This window comes from Mesoplodon densirostris, chromosome 9 (genome assembly GCF_025265405.1).
Source record: "Mesoplodon densirostris isolate mMesDen1 chromosome 9, mMesDen1 primary haplotype, whole genome shotgun sequence".
Taxonomy (NCBI): Eukaryota; Metazoa; Chordata; class Mammalia; order Artiodactyla; family Ziphiidae; genus Mesoplodon; species Mesoplodon densirostris.
Window position 1 is genome coordinate 81,615,669 of NC_082669.1, and position 20,801 is coordinate 81,636,469.

At 38.4% G+C, this 20,801-nt stretch overlaps 1 protein-coding gene across 1 annotated transcript in view; it reads left to right on the top strand.

Annotated features, from left to right (window-relative positions):
- Nucleotides 1-237: 237 nt before the first annotated feature.
- Nucleotides 238-20,801, top strand: part of CFTR (CF transmembrane conductance regulator) — a 194,794-nt gene continuing 174,230 nt past the window's right edge. Inside the window, exon 1 of the mRNA XM_060107728.1 lies at nucleotides 238-344. Coding sequence (XP_059963711.1) covers nucleotides 238-344 — 107 coding nt within the window. The remainder of the gene's footprint in view (nucleotides 345-20,801) is intronic.

Genomic DNA, 20,801 nt, shown 5'->3' on the forward strand with positions numbered 1-20,801 from the left:
AGGCGAACACATCAGACGCTGCCGCGGAACTTTGCAGCTCTCCGAGGCTGCAGTTTGATACAGGAGAGACGTCTTTTCGTTCCCCTTTCAAAAGGCACCGTGCAAACGTAACACGAACCCGGCTAGGATGTCGGAAAAAGGGAGGAGGAAGAAGGCTCGGGGAAGTTGGCCGCGGCGTGCCCTGGGTCTCGCGGAGCCTGGCGCGCAGGAGGGTCCGGGAGGCTCCCGGCGGACTGAATGGCTCTGCTCCCGCTGGTGGCTCCTTCTGTCTTCGAGCGTCGGAGACCGGACCTGGAGAGCGGCCGCGACGGTCCCCCGCCTGCGGGCTTGGCTGGGGCCGGACGGTAGGTAGGGACGCGGACCTGGAAGGAGCGCGCGCGAGGGAGGGAAGGCTGGGAGTCAGAACCGGGAAAGGGTGGCACGGAGCAGCGAGGGAGGGAAGGAGGCGAGAACGAAGGAGCGGGCGCGGTGCGGGCGCTGGGCGCGGACGGGGTGGAGAAAGCCGCTAGAGCAAATTTGGGGCCGGACCAGGCAGCGTCCAGCTTTTAACCTGGGCAGTGGAGGCGGGGGAAGGAGCGAAAGAAGAGGGGAGGTGTGTGTGGTAGGGGTGGGTGGGGGGAGTTGGAAGCAAATGACATCACAGCAGGTCAGAGAAAAAGGGGCGAGCGGCAGTCTCCGAGAAGAGTAGGGCATTTGGCATTAGAAGCTCGTGCCCGGCCTGCCCCGGCAGGGACCCCAGTGCTCCCAGAGACCATGCAGAGGTCGCCTCTGGAAAAGGCCAGCGTCGTCTCCCAACTTTTTTTCAGGTGAGAGGGTGTCCAGCTGAGCTTTGGAAGCACACGTGCCCAGGAAAGAGGAGGACGCGTGTATGGGCTGGGTTTTGGGGAAAGTGGAGTAGTTTTTTAAAAAGATGCGCTGTCATTCATTGCTATGGAGGAGAACGAGGATTTTGTGGAATAAGATAGAAAACATTAGGAAGAGATAAAAGAATGAACTGAAGCCGATTGTGCGAATAAAGAGCCTTAGCTTAACCCTGAAGTTTTAACTACTTGCAGCTGAAAATCACTCTTAAGACCCAAATGTGCTACTGTGCAATTGTCTCCTTAGATTTTCCTAAGAAACTTGTGAATTATAAACTTGTTAATAACAAATACTTACGTTTGGCCCCTATTTTTCCCCCCTTCATGCCTTGGAAACTTAGAAGTCTTCTTGGCTAATGTACTACAAGTGCCATGCCTGCATGTAGTAGGTGCTCAGAAAAAACTTGTTGACTGAATTTTGAACGTTTATAGGGGAGAAATATAGAGTGGGTAATATGGGCTTAAAGTTTTTATTGTTATGATACTGAGTATATCTAACAAGTATTTGCCACAATTCCATTATTCTTTCTTTTAAGAATGAAAGCAAATCCTTCGAAATATCCGTTTTAAAAAAAGCCAATTCTACAAGCTATACATTTTAAAAGAGGGGTCAGAATTACCATGGAAATGTGAAACCATGGGAATAGATACTGAAGTTAAACCAACTGACATTTAATAAATTGTACTCTTATCCTACTTTACATGTGATGAGCCATAAAAGCTTGTGAACTTCATCTAATGAGATTTTAAAAAATAGAGTCTAAGTTCAGAGTCTTAGGCAAAGTGTAGTTAGATGTAGCATTTCATATTTGAAGTGTTCTTTGGATACTGTATCTACTTTATTTCTGTTATACTTGTATGAATGAATGAATAGGTTCAGCTCTCTCATGGGATATTACTTAATTCATAATTATCTAATGAATCAGCATACTTAGGTATCAGAAAAGCCAAATACATTATAAGTATGCTTATATGTGTATGGGAGGAAGGAGCTTGGCTTTCACATCTTTCTAATGTTTTATTCTCTGAATGTGCAGCAAACTGGAACTCAGGTGCTAAAGAGAGGGCATAGGCCATAGAAGGAGAGCTCCTCCCTGTGGATGGGAGAGAGGGACTTTACTGTTTGGAATTGCCTCTTGGGTGGGTGTTTTCAGCACCTTTTGTTACTCCATCTATACGAATGGGATTGTCTGTTGTTCTGTTTTCCTGCTATTTACAAAATCAGAATGCTAATTGGCATAAATTGTAGCCTTTCTACTAGAGCACTTGGAGGAACCTAAATGCTATTCTGTCTAAAAATGCAATTTTAAAAAAATGCAGTTTTCAGAAGAATACATATCCCATGGCTACGTCTAAGTATAATACTAAGGAACTTTAAATTAGCTCATTGTTGATTTAAATTATATCACTGTTGGTCTATCAAAGTATTTTTTTCTTTTCTTAAAACAGATCACCTTACACATTTTGGTATAGTTTTAAAAATGCTCTCAGGTGGATCTGTTAAAAAAGAAATATTATAATGGCTACTAAATTTGTGAAGAGCATACTCAGTCCTGCTCTTCAAACTACTTTATAATAAGTTGCTCTAAGAATAGGTATATTTTTAAAAGTTAAGTTCCTACTATTTATAGGACCTGACATTCACCTAAAGTACCAGTGATTATAAACTTCCTTCTGGGTTGTAATTCTGAAAGTAAGAAACGTATTTTCTGTCTTCGGATTAGACAGTAGTCCTGCTTAGTGGTCCAGAGTTTTAGGCTTTGGATTCAGATTGCTTTGATTCAGATCTTGGATCTGCTACTTAGTAGCTCTGTGACCTGAGGCAAGTCCCTTAACATCTCTGTTTGTGTGACTTGACCTTTAAAACTTGGACACTAGTAGGACCGATGTCTTAGGGGTTAATCTGTTGAGAAAATGCATGTAAAGTCGTTAGCCTAGTAAATGTTAGCTGCCACTGTTATTATTATTAATTACCATATTTTTACATTCTTTACAATACCACATACCTTGTTTATATAAAATATTCAATTCATCTTTGTTGAATATAATTTTATGACTGTCCATCTGTATGTGCAATGAATGGGCCTAGATGAAAATTTAATTTAAGAAAAATCTCGTCCAACATGGCATTACCAGATATACAGGAAAAAAGTCATATGCTTGTATCATATGTTGTTAAATGCCTTAGAATTTAACTTTCTGAGCATGATCCATTCAGTTTCACAGTCATAAGAGAGTAAAGCTGTTTGGTCTGGTTTATAGATTATATTAAATATCTCTTTTATTGTCTAGATATTGTTACTGGGAAAACTAATAATGTTTAGGAAAAATTTAAGTACTTTACTTTTTTTTTTTTTTTTTTTTTTTGACCGTACGCGGGCCTCTCACTGTTGTGGCCTCTCCTGTTGTGGAGCACAGGCTCCAGACGCGCAGGCTCAGTGGCCATGGCTCATGGGCCCAGCCGCTCCGCGGCATGTGGAATCTTCCCGGACCGGGGCACGAACCCGTGTCCCCTGCATTGGCAGGCAGACTCTCAACCACTGTGCCACCAGGGAAGCCCTAAGTACTTTCTTAATTTTGCATGAGTTTCACATCAAGTATGAAATTTGAAAGATATCTGAGATGTCATAATGCATAAAATAATAATAATGTCAATATTATAAACATAACCTAAAAGAGAATTTCACCACAAAAATTCAAACAGTGTGTATCATGGAGACCAAGTTACATTAACTTAAAGCTTTTATGAAATACAAAGATGTTTTTAAACTAGAGGTGATATATTTGCATAGAATTTATAATTTATATACCAGTGCAATTGATTTACAAATGTTTACCAAGAGAGATTATGTTTTTCATTTTTGAGCAATTTGTCAAGTTTACATTTTCTAACTTTTAAAGGTGGTTATTCAGTTTGTTCTCTGTCTTCTCTCATGCCCTGAATTTCCTATATTCTCTTTAGATGTTAGATTGTGTACCAAACCATGTGTCAGATGACACAGCTTGAATTTTGGTCATGGTTTTCATACCAGAAGTCTAGATCTATACTTGAGGAATTGTCAGAGCCCCACAGAATCCATGTGTACAATGCCACAGGTTTCTTACAAGACTGGATTTAGGGGCCCCCAATAAATTCCACAGGTAAGTCTCAAGTAAGACCAAAAAGTAAACAAGGTTAGGCTCTTCTTATATACTTATAACACATACCATACAGTGTAACTGTAATATTCCATCCCTTGCTAAAGAGGGAAGTGGAATCAGTTGTCTTAACTAGTTCATTAATATTTTATGTTTGATGTGACAGTCAAAATGTCCTCTAGAGCCAACTGATACACTAGGGAAATCATGGTTTTTCAGTTTTCCATTTATGTTTCATGGGAAGAAGTAGGAGTTAGTGTGATAATATTCAATGCATAAATGTTAAAACTTGTTTAAAAGGCCCTTAACTTGTCCCCAGTATAAAATGTATTATTATTGTCAGTGTCGCTTCACAGGAACGTATAATTTCAGTGACAGAGGTACAATATAAGTATAGGATTGCAAAACCATCAGGGAAGGGTGTTAACCGTTTAGCGTGCAAATGTTGTTTATGTTGTTTATCAAAACTTTAAAAACTCCTCTGACTCAGCAGCAATTTTGGCAATTTTGATTCCAGTGATTCCTGACGCATCTGTGTAGGGCTCTTCCCTGGAGCAAAATCCCTGTGATGCAATGATGTCAAGAGGAGAAAACAGATTATGATAGAGGTCTGGTTGTTTGGGAACCCTGACTGAAGGCTTACTTTATAAATATGTTAACATCACTATTTCAGGTGCTTCTCTTCAGCTCCTAAGATTTTACCTGTGGTTGTTTGAAAGTAAAATTAGCATTACAAAGTGGCTTTGCTATTGAACCTAAGAGTTTAGGCTCCTTTTTGCAAGAAACCTGTAAAAATTCAATTAGATTCCTTGATGTAGAGAATGAATATATTCTTACAGAGCTCTGAATGATCTGTTTTCACAGCTGTATCCAAGTTGCAAGACTTGTCAAGTTTGCTATTCTTTGTGCAGCTCTGTTAGCTTTTTACTATCTTTTGACATCAATGACTCTTTCAAATTGTAAAGCCCTGGATGTCAGGGCCTTCTATGACTTGTTTAGTATTCAGACCATTTCAAGACTTCTGCATGCAACAGATTACTAAATATTTCTTTGTGATGATGATAATTCCATGGTGATCCATGGAGATTTATGGATATTGTAGTTTGCTGACATTCAACAGTCCTGTAATACAGCATTATTCTGATAAAGAGAGGTCAAAGCGAGCAGGACCCTGGACAGATTTTCTAATACTTACAGTAATTATTCCATGAAATATTTCTTATCTTCCTTTATAGCCAGGCCTTTGCCTTGCGGGAAGGCCTGCTTACTAATTCCTTGCTCATGAGGTCAAGAAGTGATTTGAAGATTTCTGCTAAGTCCTTATGGTTAGGATTCTTAGCTCTGAAACTGGACAACTGGGCTTTACCCTGATATAATCAGAGAATTCTCCCATAGGTTGCTTCAGAGAACTGAGTCAGAGCAATACTGACTTTGTAGGTTATGATTCAGGGCAGCTTGGAGGATACCTTAATTCATTAATTCACCACCTTCTGTATTCTATGAGGGGCATTTTGAAGGGTGAGGTGGACAAGGAAGAAATTGGTGCTGCCTTCATGGAATGAGTTCTCTGAAACCCAGATTTTCAAGGGCTTAAAGTAACTCTCCCTGGGCATCTAATCCAGTCTTAGACTGGTTAAGGAAGGCTTGCTGCAGGAGTGGCTCTTGAGTTGGCACCTATCCAGACAAAAAGGGTAGGGCTGGGTTAGGAAAAATTTAAATACAGAAGTGGCAGCCTGTGTGTAGGACTGGCAGCAAAAGCGAGCATGGCACCTTCAAAAGAGTCAAAGAAGTTCCTGGTAACTGGAGCATAAGATGTGTGACAAAGATTTGTGGGAGCTGGGTCTGGAACTCTAGCGAGGACCAGATCATAAGGGGCTTGGTGAACTTTGTCTGGGCTTTATCATACTGAAAGTGAAAAGTCGTGGCTTTGTAGCAGGGGAGCAATGTGTCCAGTTCAAAGCTGTTGCAGTTTTGCGAAAAACTGATGGACTGAAAGAGTAGCAGTTGGGATAGAGAGAAAGATGGATTTGAAAGACATTAGGAGGTAAAATCAACAGGTGTGGTAATTGATTAGATGTGGAAAGTGAAGAAGAGAGAAGAATCAAGAATGCTGTCTAGATTTGCTGACATGGGTAGCAGTGGGTGATGGTGACACTTGCTGAGGGCAGAGGTTTCAGTTGGAGGAGGCATCTTGGGAGGGGAGGTGGAGGCTTATGAAGACTCTCAACTTCTTTTTGAGATGAAAAAGGAAATGATGCATACGGCTCAAGGCCAGGTAATATGATTATCTGAAAACACATTGAAGTGATTTAGAGCTTTAGGTGAGAGATATTTAGATGTCAGAGGTGACAGTCAGAATTGTAAATACATCCCTCACACTGTTCAGTAAAGTCCGGGTTGGTATCTAGGTAATAATTTAAAGTCCTGAGTTTTTGAGCTTTTTTGTGATATGGAGTCACCTGAGAGTGTGTCAGAAAAAAAGCAGCGGTATACTAGGGATAGCACTAGTTAAATTCTACCTAGAAATTCTACTTAGCACCCTCTCAATACCCTCCCCTGCAAACCCACCAACTGATATATGAAGGGTCCCCACCCCACCATAACTTCACACATTTAAACAGCAGTTTTTACGCAGCTGATTTCTATGATCATAGACCTTTAAGAAGGACATATGAAAATTCACTGGGGCTTCAAGTATTGTCTGCAGTGATTGAAGAAAAGATCTTCTGGAATACAATCTGAAAAAAATATAACTGAAAAAGGTAATGCATGGGCATTAGCAAAAAGGTATTTCAAAGTTACAGAAATATATAATGTAGAATGCGTAAGCCCATGGGTAACACTGTGGTTTCAATATATATTTTAAACTCTAAGTTAATACCTAATACCACTATTAAATTTTGTAAATCTGAAAAAAGAAGATTCTCATATTCTTGAAAAGATTACGTATCATTGTTTTATGTTAAAACTTTGAACCTGTTAAAGCACACAGAGCTTTCTTAGCATGGCCTACATAGGTGCAGCTACCTTCTACCCAACTTCACACCCACCCCCAACACCTAGTGAAATTCTTAACTGAAGTTCTTAACTTCAAAATGGGACCCAGGTGTTTCATCTGTTACCAGTCAGACCATTATGTGAAAATTAAGCTTAATAGGCAGAATCCTAGAGGTGCTGACAGCTGTGTTTCGAGGAGATTCCAGGCCAGACCTTGGAGCCCAGTATTGGCTATGGGAGCAACTAGAAAATGAAGCCACTGCTGGCCAGGATTAGCAATCCTCATAGAGGCAGCATACTGGAGAAACTTTATAGGAAGCTCTCTTTGCACATTTTAGTTATTTTAAATATCTCTACGAACTCTGGAAAATAGAACAACAACAACAAAGCTGTACTTTTTTCAGCCAAAATCCATTGCTATCCTTTAGATCAGGGGTCGGCAAACTTTTTCTGTAAAGGGCCAGGTAGTAAATATTTTCAGTGTTGCGGGCCACGTAGTCTCTGCCATTGTAGGGAAGCAGCCATAGACAGGATGCAAACAAATGGGCATGGCTGCGTTCCAATAAAACTTTATTTATGGGCACTGAAAATTGAATTTCATATCATATATTTTTTAAAAATTCTATTGCAATAAGCTTCAGAATTTGCAGCTTTAAAATTACTTAGTTTTAAATAAAGATCTAGAAAAAATTTCAGGGCTCATTTGTAATTAACAGTGTATTCAATAATTGAGTAATTTTAAAAGTAAGGGAAACACATGCAAAGTGGACTTTTCAGAAGAGGGAACAGTAGTTTAACATTAGATTAGATATTAACTTCTCAGAATAGTTTTGTCTTATAGGAACCTACTGACCATCTCTTCTTTACTTCTTTTTTGCATATACATTTTTTTTTGATGCGTCCTTTAAGGTATAGGCTCTATCTTACCCATCTTTTTGTTCCAGCACCTGTCTGACTCCCTGGTGAATAGTAGGCCTTTAAAATATACTTGTTGAATGAATAAAACTTGACTAATTCAGTTTATGTTTATGCTTCTAAAATTTAATTTTTGATGGAAATGTAAAAATTTACTTATAAATATGAAATTTAAAAAACTTTCCATTTGACTTTTCTGAAGATAAAATATCAATTTTGAATAAAAATATTAGTTGCTTTACCAAATCCATGAATTCTAAAGTATAACAAAATAGGAAAATTTGTTTCTTTTGTTTGCTTTCTTGTGTGGGTTATAGGACTTCCTAGGAAAATTCTAGGTTAAGTTAGTACACTATTATTTTCTTCAGAAGATCAATGCTTTGCTAAAGATGAGCTTTCCACCTGAAATATTTTTTCTCTTCAAATATCATGTGAGTATTCTGGGTGCCTGACAGTTTAATTTTAAAACAGATTATTTAAATGATTATTTCCAGAATTTCTTCCTAAATGTATATACCACAATCTAGTCTTAAAAAAAAAAAAGACCTTAAACTCATTTTAGTCTTGGACCTCTGAATACATTTTTCAAAATAATAAATAAGCTGATGAAATATTTATTACAAAAGAACTTCTCCCTTTCAATCAAAGATAGGGTTGGCTTCTGAAACACATTAGCCTCTTTTCCACCTCTTTTCATCTGAGATCTATTAGAGTTAATCTCTCCTATCCATAAAAGTGAATGTATATCTTGTATATATGGACTGTGAACAAAAGTGCACAAATAAATCCCCTATGGATTAATTTGATTATGGAGCAAACTTGGCTCAACATCATTCATGCAGTTAAACAATAGGTATTTTCATAAATCAGTTTCATAAATCAGAGCATAAAATATATAATGACACTGAGATCCAAAATTTTATTCACTGTATTAAGAGTTTATAAGACTGATGAAATTAAAACTCCAATTCAGCCATCCCAATAACATCAAAGCTAAGTTTTTATGCAATTTTATTAGCTAGAAAGACAACCACTGTAAAATGAACTCATTAATGTAAAAGTAATTTTTGAAATACTAATGTGATTTTTATTCATTCATTTATTCATGAATGCATGCCTTTATTCAGTATAAATGTTGAATCTCTGATATATTCCAGGATATAGCAGTTTGAAGGCTTAGGCCACATATCAAAATCTATTATACATTCTAATTATTCTTTTACTGGAATTTTCACATTGATATTTTTAATGAGACAATTTTATTTCTCTTTGGAGCAAAGGCCATTGTATATATCTATAGATTTTCCCTTACTCCATTTAACGAAGGGGGCCTAAATTTTTTATTGATTTACCAAATGACTGAATAAAGGTCATCTCACATAGTAAACTTTTCTAAAGTCAACAACAGTATAATTCCTTGACAGCAAATATTGTTTGATGTATTTAAAATTTTTTTAAATACTTCCTATGAAATGTAAAGATAAGAACATTATGTTTAGAAATGTATATTGGATTTAGTCCTTGAACATAGTCTTTGGATCCACTGAGGTGTTAACTTGTAACTTGGCAGCCTTTTTGAACTCTCATACAAGGTTTTGCTGGTTCAATTGTTTCTGTTTCTGCCAACACAACTCTTGTCTTTCCTGAGTCACGGTCTGTCACTCCAGCCACTATTACTGCAAAGTAGAGTCAGATTCTGGGGTTAGTAGACACGTATGTTATTATTAAAAAACAATGAGTTGCCAAATCTCCTATCAATGAAAATTTGATCAAAGTTTAGTTATTCTGTTGGAAAAGAAATCTAGCTAGAAACAGGATTAAAAAATTCTTTTTTTTTCTTTTGGCTGCATTGGGTCTTTGTTGCTGCGTGTGGGCTTTCTGTAGTTGCAGCAAGCGGTGGCTACTCTTCGTTGCGGTGTGCAGGCTTCTCACTGTGGTGGCATCTTTGCTGCGGAGCACAGGCGTGTAGACTTCAGTAGTTGTGGCGTACAGGCTCAGTAGTTGTGGCTCACGGGCTCTAGAGTGCAAGCTCCGTAGTTGTGGCGCACCGTCTTAGTTGCTCTGCGGCATGTGGGATCTTCCCAGACCAGGGCTCGAACCCGTGTCCCCTGCACTGGGAGGCGGATTCTTAACCACTGTGCCACCAGGGAAGTCCCAAGAAATTCTTTAGGTAAATACTTATGTGCTTAAAATTAGAAGCCCTTCATAAATATCGGTATTTTCTATAGCTTTAGATAAGTGCTTCTCAAGTTGCCAATCACCTGCTCAAAAAATATATTAAGATAGATCTATCTATAATATATCTTACATTAAATATGCAGATTCCTAGGTCCCACTCCATACCAACTAAATCCAGAATCTCTGGGAGAGGGCAACTATAATCTTGATTTTTTGTTTTCTGTTTGTTTGTTTATTTGTTACATTTCAGGTGATTCTTTTTGCATACTAAAGTCTAAGAGCCATTAAGTTAATCTTAAGAAAGTGGGTTTAAATGGCCCAACTAGTGCTTTTCAACCTTAATGAAAGATTGGAAAACTGCAGGTTTGAGGACAAAAACCAGGATTCTACCACATAATCATAAAATGTGGGATATGGAGGTGATTCCATCTTCTCCCAGCTCCACTAAACTTCTTTCCTAAAATTCTTCTTTTTAAAAAAATTTTTTTTATTGCAGTATAGTTGATTTACAGTGTTGTGCCAGTCTCTGCTGTACAGTAAAGTGACTCAGTTATACACATACATTCTTTTTTTATATTCTTTTCCATTGTGGCTTATCACAGGATATTGAATACAGTTCCCTGTGCTATACATTAGGACCTTGTTGTTTACCCATTCTAAATGTAATAGTTTGCATCTACTAACCCCAAACTCCCAGTGCATCCCTCTCCCTTGGCAACCACAAGTCTGTTATCTATGTCTATGAGTCTGTTTCTGTTTTGTAGATAGGTTCATTTGTGCCATATTTTAGATTCCACGTATAAGTGATATCATATGGTATTTGTCCTTCTCTTTCTGACTTACTTCACTTAGTATGATAATCTCTAGGTGCATCTTAACATTCTTCTTTTTTAATCTTAGGATCCAAGGAAGAGAATTTTGAAAGTTCACATTTTTTTAGCAAATTAACAATAGAAATATAGATATTGTTCAACTTGCCACAGAATTCAAAATTTCCCCTTAAATAGTTCTTGAAATCTGCAGTTTTGCCTCCAGCATCTCCTAACATTTACTAAGCACTTTCTATGTACCAGGGATTATACATATTATCTCAGTGAATTCTTCAAATAATTTTAGATAGAGTGTACATGTAAGAAATATGTAGTTTAGAAAGATTAAAGAGCTTATACAAGGCCACCCAGCTAATTACTGTGAAGTCAAGACATGAATTTACATTGATCTCTAGAACTCTTAACCAGTGTATCACACTCTCCAACAATCTAGAATGGAATTGGTAAATTATATAATTTCAGTTAATTTTGTATATAGGTTTTCTTAATTTTCTTGTCTCTGAAATTTATTTTTGATACACATATTATAAATAATATTATTTAAATTAGGCATTAGACTCTGTTCTTCTTGGAAGTGCCAGGAGCATGCCCTCTTACAGTGTTTTGCATGGATCCATATGACAAACTACTTGAGGTGGAGAGAGGTGAAGAGGGAAGGATGGGGAGGGGAAGGGAAGGGTCTTGTCTTAGATTACTGAGGTCTTTAACATTCTAAATGTCCAGTTGAAGAGTGAGAGATATGATCAGCCAAAAGCATGCCGTTAGCCAAGCATTGTTACATGGACACAGCTCAGTTTCACAAAACTTGACCCAGACTGCACTTCTTATCCTTATTTTTTCCATCCAGGTACTAATCATCTCCCTTCATCTTTTTCATTTTCTATATCTGGCTTCCTGCCTTCTTCCACTTTGTCAAACCTACTCAGCTAGGCTTTCTGTTGCGTTTTTGTATCCATTCTTCCTTCCTTACCAACTTAATCCCCTCCGCTGAGTTCCAGGTTCAGTCACTTCAGTGTTCCTCTCACCACCACCCACCCTCTTTGGTGTCCTGTTCTGATCACCAGTCCCTGGTTGTTCATCACTCATGTCATTTGTTTCTTTATGTTTACTCTTTCTGTATTTCTTGGGGCTGAAGGAAGAGGCAGAGTCACCTCACAGATGGTTCTTCAACTTGATGTTTGACTCTTCGTATGTTTAAATCTTGGATTTTCCTAGTGCAGTGGTTTTTTACAATTTTTTAAAAACAATATTTTTATCAGTAAATCCAGAATCCAAAGGAAATCTTCCATGGAACTGCAATATATGCAAATAAAAGTGACAATAAAAGACAGTAAGTCCTCCATAAAGACAAAGATATAGGTAACCTCCTGCCCCAAGGTAAGGGCTGAAATGACTATATAACATTTACGTGCTCTTTTCTTGGCCCTACCTGCTTACGTTTTTCACATTATGCTTCTGAAATTGAGATGACTCTTACAATTGATGTCAAAAGAAACCTGTCAGCCATCAGGCCCAGGAATAACTTGAAATACGGGAACTTAGCAGTTCATAGAAGGTATATCTTGCTGTAACTTCAGTTGAATTATTTGCATTGGTTGTACCCCACAAGGTTGACTTTTAACTTAAATTTAGTTTCTTGCTTGAAATTTCTTGAGAAAGATTATTCTGTGATCTAGTTTTGAAAGAACAGTAATTATTTAGTCTGAAGTTTGTCTGGCATACCAAGCACTGTAATTAAGGTAGACGTTGCCCAAGCTCAGCACTGTGCTTTACTTTGAAATTATACTGCCTGTCCTACAAGTGAAGGTGGTGTGAATGCAACTTGTCACTTGTAACCCTGTTCATAACTGTGAATACCAAGAATAATTCAAAAGTATATTTTTGACCTGAATGTGAAGAAGGCTTAGAAGAAAACTTTAATTATGACACTGAAGAAGGAAGTGGTGTGTAATTGTGTGAATAAGTATATAATACTGAAAAAAATTTTTTAAGTGTATATTTAATTTAGAGGGGTTTTTTTGGAAAGGCCTTTATTACACTGATGATGGGTCTTGTAATCAATGTCACCTTATTGTTGAGTAAGCATGGTAAAGTATTGTAAAACCAAGATAATATCATATACTTCTTGTTATCATTCCCTGGGGATTGCACAGCTCTCTGTAATGCTGGAATGAAACCTTGTATGAGCAGGTATGCCAGAGATATGATGGGCTGTTAATTGAGCTTGGTGCAAGTCTATATATGCATGTCTTGGTGCATGTTCACTATAGACCATGTTCACTTGGTTTATAGTGAACATGCTCACTTACGCAGTGTGGATATAACCAATGACAGATTGCAATATGTTTAAATAGGTTCAGAGAGATGTCAGGGGAAGCTTTCCTGCACAGTGGACACTAAATGAGTTAGCCTTGAAGTCCAGGATAATGTTTGGATAGATCCAGTGTGTTAAAATTTTCATATAACAGTTTTGGGAATGTGTGATGATTTTATTCTTATTTTTAGAATAGTAAAACATACTTTAAAATATTGACATTTCAAATCAAAAGTTGGTAAACTCCAGGAAGTATCTCAGGGGAACACTAGGTATTGGGGTCCATGGTTTGAAAACCACTGAACTAGTTTTTCCCCCATATTGGTTGGTCTTGACCTTCCCTTGAGTCCTCATTTCACCCATCCTATACTCTTAGATAATGGTTTCACATTTGACTTTGTCTCTATCCTTATTGTCAACTCTTAAGTAGCAATATATAGGGGAAGAAACATGTACTTTGGAATCAGGCAGACCTGGCTGGAATCCTTGCTCTGTGACTTAACAACAATATGATCTTGTGTAATTTACTTAACTTTGATGATGTTGTTATGCTCATCAGGACAATGAATTCTCCTCCTCTTAACACAGCTCAGCATTATTATGAGATCTAATATTCATTGAGTGTTTAATATGTGTATTAGTCAGCATTCTCCCGAGAAATGAAACCAATAGGAGATATATATATATATGTGTATATATATATATATATATATATATATATGTATATGTATATAAAATGATTTATTACAAGGAATTGGCTCACATGATTATGAAGGCTGGCAAGTCCAAAATCTGCAGCACAGGCTGGTAGGCTGGAGACCCAGGAGAGCTGATGTTTCAGTTTTATTCTGAAGGCAGTCTCCTGGAGAATTCTCTCTTGTTTGGTCAAGCCTGCATTTTTGCTCTACAGGCGTTCAATTGGTTGGATGAGGGCCACCCGTGTTATGGAGGGCAATCTGTTTTGTCCAACGTCCACCAACTTAAATGTAAGTCTCATCCAAAAACACCCTCTTACCATCATGCTCTTATAAGCCAGTGCATTAGTTTGCTAGGGCTGCTGTAACAAAGTACCAAAATCTGGGCGGCTTAGACAACAGAAATGTAATGTCTCACAGTTCTGAAGGCTAGATGTCTGAGACCAAGGTGTCAGCTGGTTTGGTTTCCTCTGAAGCTCTGAGAGAGAATCTGTTCCATGTTCTCCCCCAGCTTCTGGTGATTTGCTGGCACCCTTTGATTTATAGACACCTCACTTTTATCTCTGCCTTCATCTTCACATGGCATTTTCCCGGTATGCCTGTCTCTGTGTCCACATTTCCTTTTTTTTCTAAGGACACCAGTCATATAGGTGTAGGGCCCACTCTAATGAACTCATTTTAACTTGGTCACCTCTGTAAAGATCACATTCTGAGGTACTTGGTGTCAGAATTAAAATATCTTTTTTGAGAGGAGCACAATTGAACCGAAAATAGTAATAGTCTTCAGGAGTAGAATGAGCTATGGAAGCAATTTGAAGCTCTAAAGTATAATACATATAGAGGGTTACACTAATTTATGAAATTTTTCAAAAGCTGTGTGTACCTCATCTGTAATGGTACACAGGTAACATGGAGACAATGTCAAGTACGTCAGGTGACATGACATGGGAACGGTCAAGAAGGGTCAAAGTAAAAGGGTCCAGGGCTTCCCTGGTGGCACAGTGGTTGAGAGTCTGCCTGCCGATGCAGGGGACATGGGTTTGTGCCCCGGTCCAGGAATATCCCACATGCCGCGGAGCAGCTGGGCCCATGAGCCATGGCCGCTGAGCCTGCGCGTCCGGAGCCTGTGCTCCACAACGGGAGAGGCCACAACAGTGAGAGGCCTGCATACTGCAAAGAAAGAAAAAAAAAAAAAAGAAAAAGAAAAAAAAGAGTCCAGTTGTTCTTGAGTAGACTGAAGAACAACTTTCCATTTATGACATTTTGGTACATCTCCACTGAGAATAAATAGCTTGAAGGCCAGACATTAGAATGTTTGGGTAATGAAGAGTGTTAAAAGTGAAAACATTTTATTGAGGAGAATTAAATAATTTTGGCTGGAAGTTTTAGAATTATTGGCTTTAACTTATGACTCAGAAAAGGGGCATAACTGTTAATAAAGAGTGGTCCCTGGAAAAGTATAGGCACCCTCACATTTGCACTGCATTTACCATTGACTTGAAAAATATTTTCACTTTTTTTTTTTTTTTTTTTTTTGCACTGCCTCAGGCACTGGACCAGACAATGGAGATATAAAGATATATATTACAACTACATTGTCCTCAGGAAGTTAATCTTATGAGGGAAATAAACTAGCAAAGTATAATGTGGTAACAAGTTTAACAATTTAAAAAATAATTGAGTGACAGTTATGTGCTATGCTCTGTGGTAGGCAGGGAATACGCAGTAAAAAAAATCTCTAAGGTATTTGCCCTTGGGGAGTTTATAGTCTGGCGTGTTTGGAAACACGGGGGTTTGGCCGACAAGCAAATAGACAATTAGTAGTGACAGTTCAGGTGGAGGAAGTACAGGAGAGAATGGAACGCATGGGAGGAAAATTAAACCTAGATTGTAGAGAGACACACGTAATTCATATGAAACTATTTCAATGCATTTGAGATTTTTGGGAAATAGAGGTCAGGTTTTATTTTGAGGAAGTTATTAATTTTTCTTCAGTGTGACCTGGCATTTGGCTGGTGTTGGAACAAAACCAAAAAAATGCTGTATCAAATGATAGGAATAGGAGAATCCTTTAAAAAATTAAGAGCCATCTTATTATCAATGGTTTCATCCAGTGAGAGCTCCTGCAGAGTTTAAAAGGAAGAGAAGCTGGCTTGATGTTTCCTTTAAAGTTCTTTTTCCTAATGTGTATATGCAAGCAAGAGATTATGACATTTTGAAGTAAAAATGATTCTTAAATGCCTGTAAAAATGATTTGCACTAAAGTATCATCATTTGTGTTATGATTTCTATTTTTAAGGACCTGATTGCAAAGGTGACTGTTCTGAACTTTTAAATTGCTTGTTAGGATCTAATGATTCAGTCATCCATTATTGCGTGCTTTGCTATTGGGGGGAAAAGTAACAGGTTATTTTGTGGATCTTTATTTATTTATATGTTGCCTATATGAAAAAAAGATGTAGAGATTAAGTGAAGAGGATTTAAAGTAAGGCTTTTGCAGTAAAGTCTTATTTCCATGATAAACCTTGAACCTCCATTCTCTGCTTCTGTCAGGCTTCCTTTTTTTCCTGGGATTCACACTGGGAATGAGTGAGGGTTCAGCCACTACTGTTCTCCTCCCCTTACATCTCATAGGAGTTTTACTGTCAGTGTCCCTCTCAGTGATATCAAGGCTCCAAGAAAATGAAAAATAGCATTAGCATTGCTCCAGAACCTCAGGAACAGCATCTGAAACTTAAATCCTGAGTCATACAATGTGTCTACAAACACTTTCCACCTTGCCAAAGCAGGGAGAAATAAAGAAGATGCTAAATTTACCTTTTAATGCTATAATTTGTGATTTGTTTTCTAGAGGGTGAACTAATAACAATGAAAGATTAAAAAAAAGGGTTAAAATGCAACCAATGACCAAATTCCATATATAGCTTGAAGATGGGGAATTATCTGCAGCTGAGAAGTCTGAATACATTGCCATAAGGCTCTTTGAATCCTGAGAAATAATCATGAGTAACAGCAGGATAACAGTATAACAGAACATACAGCATACACAAGTTAGAGTAAAGAGAAAGTTAAGATAAATGAGAAAAATTCTAGAATTTGACTGATCGTTTATCTGGCTAGAGGATTCCAAGCAGAACCCTAGAGACCAGATTTATCATGCCTAACTTTAAAAAATCACCAGCTTTGTCTTCTTGATGCATCATGTTTGAATGTTACCCTTGGAAGATTCATTCTTAACCATCTTCATCTTAAAACATTTCTGAGGTTGTCTCCAACCTCCATTTTACCATTCCATCTATCAAGCAAAATAAACAAGTAAACAGCCTCAAATAAACTATGTTGGGTGGACTTAGACTGCTTTTTTTTCTTTTGTTTTAATTGTGGGAAAAGTTGCTTTGAGGCAGTAACTGGAAAGCAGGTGTCACGGAGGATTTAATAAGTAGTGATTTTTTTTGTACACATGGTGAGGGGTCATTAAGTCATCTGGAAGTTGAAGGTCATGAGAGTCTAGCATGTGATTTGCCTATTACAGCTCATACTAAACAGATCCCTGACTCCGCAGTCCAGAGCTTCTCAGAGGATTTCTGTCCCCAAGAGAGGAGAGTTATCTCCATATTGCGAGAAAGACTTTAGCAGAGAAATATCAAGTGGCCTTTACTCCAGATATTGAGTTAATTCTAGAATGGCAACCCTGACTCTGAAGGACATGGGGATTTCATTGCCGAAGGATGAAGAAGCCTGTTAGAGTGTGTTTACTTTGGGTCCTAGTGATGGTGTCTGAACAAACTAGGTGAACAAAGAGCTTCAATAAGGGATTCAGAGTTCTGTAAAAAAGTGAGGGAGGGGCTTCCCTGGTGGCGCAGTGGTTGAGTCCGCCTGCCGATGCAGGGGATACGGGTTCGTGCCCCAGTCTGGGAAGATCCCATTTTTATTTTTCGTTGCGTTGGGTCTTGCACGGGCTTCTGATTGTGGTGGCTTCTCTTGTTGCAGAGCACGGGCTCTAGGCATGCGGGCTTCAGTAGTTGTGGCACATGGGCTCGGTAGTTGCGACACACAAGCTCTAGAGCACAGGCTCAGTAGTTGTTGCACTCGGGCTCTGTAGTTGTGGCTCGCAGGTTCTAGAGCACAGGCTCCGTAGTTGTGGCGCACGGGCTTAGTTGCTCCACGGCATGTGGGATCTTCCCGGTCCAGGGCTCGAACCCTTGTCCCCTGCATTGGCAGGCAGATTCTTAACCACTGTGCCACCAGGGAAGCCCCCAGATATATTTCTTATTGCCAATGGAAATAAAAATCAGAAGTTAGAGAGCAATGTTTTCACTTGTCTTTCTAGGTTAGTAAAGAGCTCCTAAAAGTGAACTCATACAAGATGCCGCAATTTTATTGGGTAGTTAATCATCCTATCTTTCTAGCCAGTTGTTCCAGCTATAATCAGTTTTGTGTCTCTTATTTGTGGCTTCATGCCCTGATAGAATAAAAATCAAACTAAAACCATGAAACAATGCTCTGAGGCTCCTTTTCTAAAGTACACAGACTTGGGCTATTTTTTGTAGCACTGCTTATTGTCTCTTAATTGCTTGAGTCCCTGAAATCCTCCCTGAAATCCAATACATGTGAATGGATTAAGTATAGCTGTTAGAAGTGGTCTTTTTATGCCAATGCTACTCCCTCACCATTCTTATTTTTTATGTATTCATAGTAGTTCCAGCAATTAAATGCTTTGCTTGTGGGGGCCAGGAATAAACGATTTATATGACTCATGTTTCATGTCATCAATCCTTGGATCCTTTCGTGGGCTTTGCACAGTCTTAATCACTTGTAGCAGCTACCCAGGCACTGACATATATGAAAGGGTTTAGAGTGTCAAAGTCACCATAATAAAAATGTGCATTTCACCAACTCTAGGAGGGAAAATCAAACATTTGGGAAAAGTTTCTACAATCCATGCTGGCAATTGATTTCTTTATGCTGTTTGTCTTAATACCAGCTTTTTTGAGATATAATTCACATACCAAAAAATTTACCTACTTAAAGTATACAAGAGATGTGTAACTATCACTACAACCAATTTTAGAACACTTGCATCACCCCAAAAAGAAATTCCATATCCATAAGCAATTATTCCCCATTCCCTCCTTCATCCCCACCCTGGACAACTACTAATCCACTTTCTCCATAGGTGTGCCAGTTCTGGACATTTCATATAAATGAAACAATATGATCTTCTGTGACTAGCTTCTTTCACTTAGCACAGTGTTTTCAAGATTCATCCAAGTTGTAGCATGTGTCAGTATGTCATTCTTTTTATCACTAAGCAATATTCAAGTCGTAGGATTATACATTTATCCATTCAGCAGTTGGTAGATATTTGGATTGTTTCTACTTTTTTGCTTATTATAAAAAATGCTGTTATAAACACTTGTGTACAAGTTTTCATGTGGACACATATTTTCATTTCTCTTGGGCATACACCAAGGAATGGAATTGCTGGGTCATATGGTAACTTTCTGTTTAATATTTTGAGTACCTTTCAGATTGTTTTCCAAAGTGGCTGCATCATTTTACATCCCCACCAGCAGGGTATAAGGGCTCTAATATTATTTTCCACATCTATGTGAACACTTATTGTTACCTCTTTTTGATTATAGCCTTTCTAGTGGGTGTGTAGTAGAACCTCTCAAAGTTATACATGTTCATAGTTAAACATTAGTGAATATAGATAAGCAAAAAAGAAAATACCTTTCCTGAAGTTTTCTTAATATGCTTACATTCCAAATACATTTATTTTTGGGAGCATCTTTTAAAATGGGCAGTTCGATTTCCTATTTAATGTTTAGGTTCATTAAGCATGAAGTTAAAGTAATTTATGTTATGGTTTTAATTTCTGGGCCTCCGGAAGGATTTTCAGAATTGGTTTGTAGTGTTTTGTTGAGCAGCAAATAATTATCTTCGATTTGCATTTCTCTAATGGCTAATGAGGTTGAACATCTTTTCATATGTTTTGGGGTGTTTGTATATCTTCTTTGGAGAAATGTCTATTCAGATCCTTTGCCAATTTCTAAATTGGGTTGTCTTTTTATTACTGCATTGTAAGAGTCCCTTGTATGTTCCAGATACAGGTCTCTTATCAGATATATGATTTGCAAAAATTTTCTCCCGTTCTCTGGGTTATTTTTTCTACTTTATTGATGGTCTGCTTTTTTTTTTTTTTTTTTTTGCGGTACGGGCCTCTCTCTGTTGTGGCCTCTCCCATTGCGGAGCATAGGCTCCGGATGCGCAGGCTCAGCGGCCATGGCTCAGGGGCCCAGCTGCTCCGCGGAATGTGGAATCTTCCCAGACCGGGGCATGAACCCACGTCCCCTGCATCGGCAGGCAGACTCTCAACCACTGCGCCACCAGGGAAGCCCGATGGTCTGCTTTGAGGCATAAAAGTTTTATAATTTTTTTAAAATTATTTATTTATATTTATTTTTGGCCGTATTGGGTCTTTGTTTCTGTGTGAGGGCTTCCTCTAGTTGCAGCAAGTGGGGGCCACTCTTCATTGCGGTGCGCGGGCCTGTCACTATCGTGGCCTCTCTTGTTGCGGAGCACAGGCTCCAGACGTGCAGGCTCAGCAGTTGTGGCTCATGGGCCTAGTTGCTCCGCGGCATGTGGGATCTTCCCAGACCAGGGCTCGAACCCGTGTCCCCTGCATTAAAGGCAGATTCTCAACCACTGCACCACCAGGGAAGCCCAAGTTTTATAATTTGATGATGTCAAATTTATCTATTTTTTCTATTGTTGCTTATGCTTTTCATATTATACTTATCTGTGTGCTGTTTTTTTTTTCCTTCTAAAATTAGTCCTAATATGGCAAATTTGGTACAAGTGTAAGCTT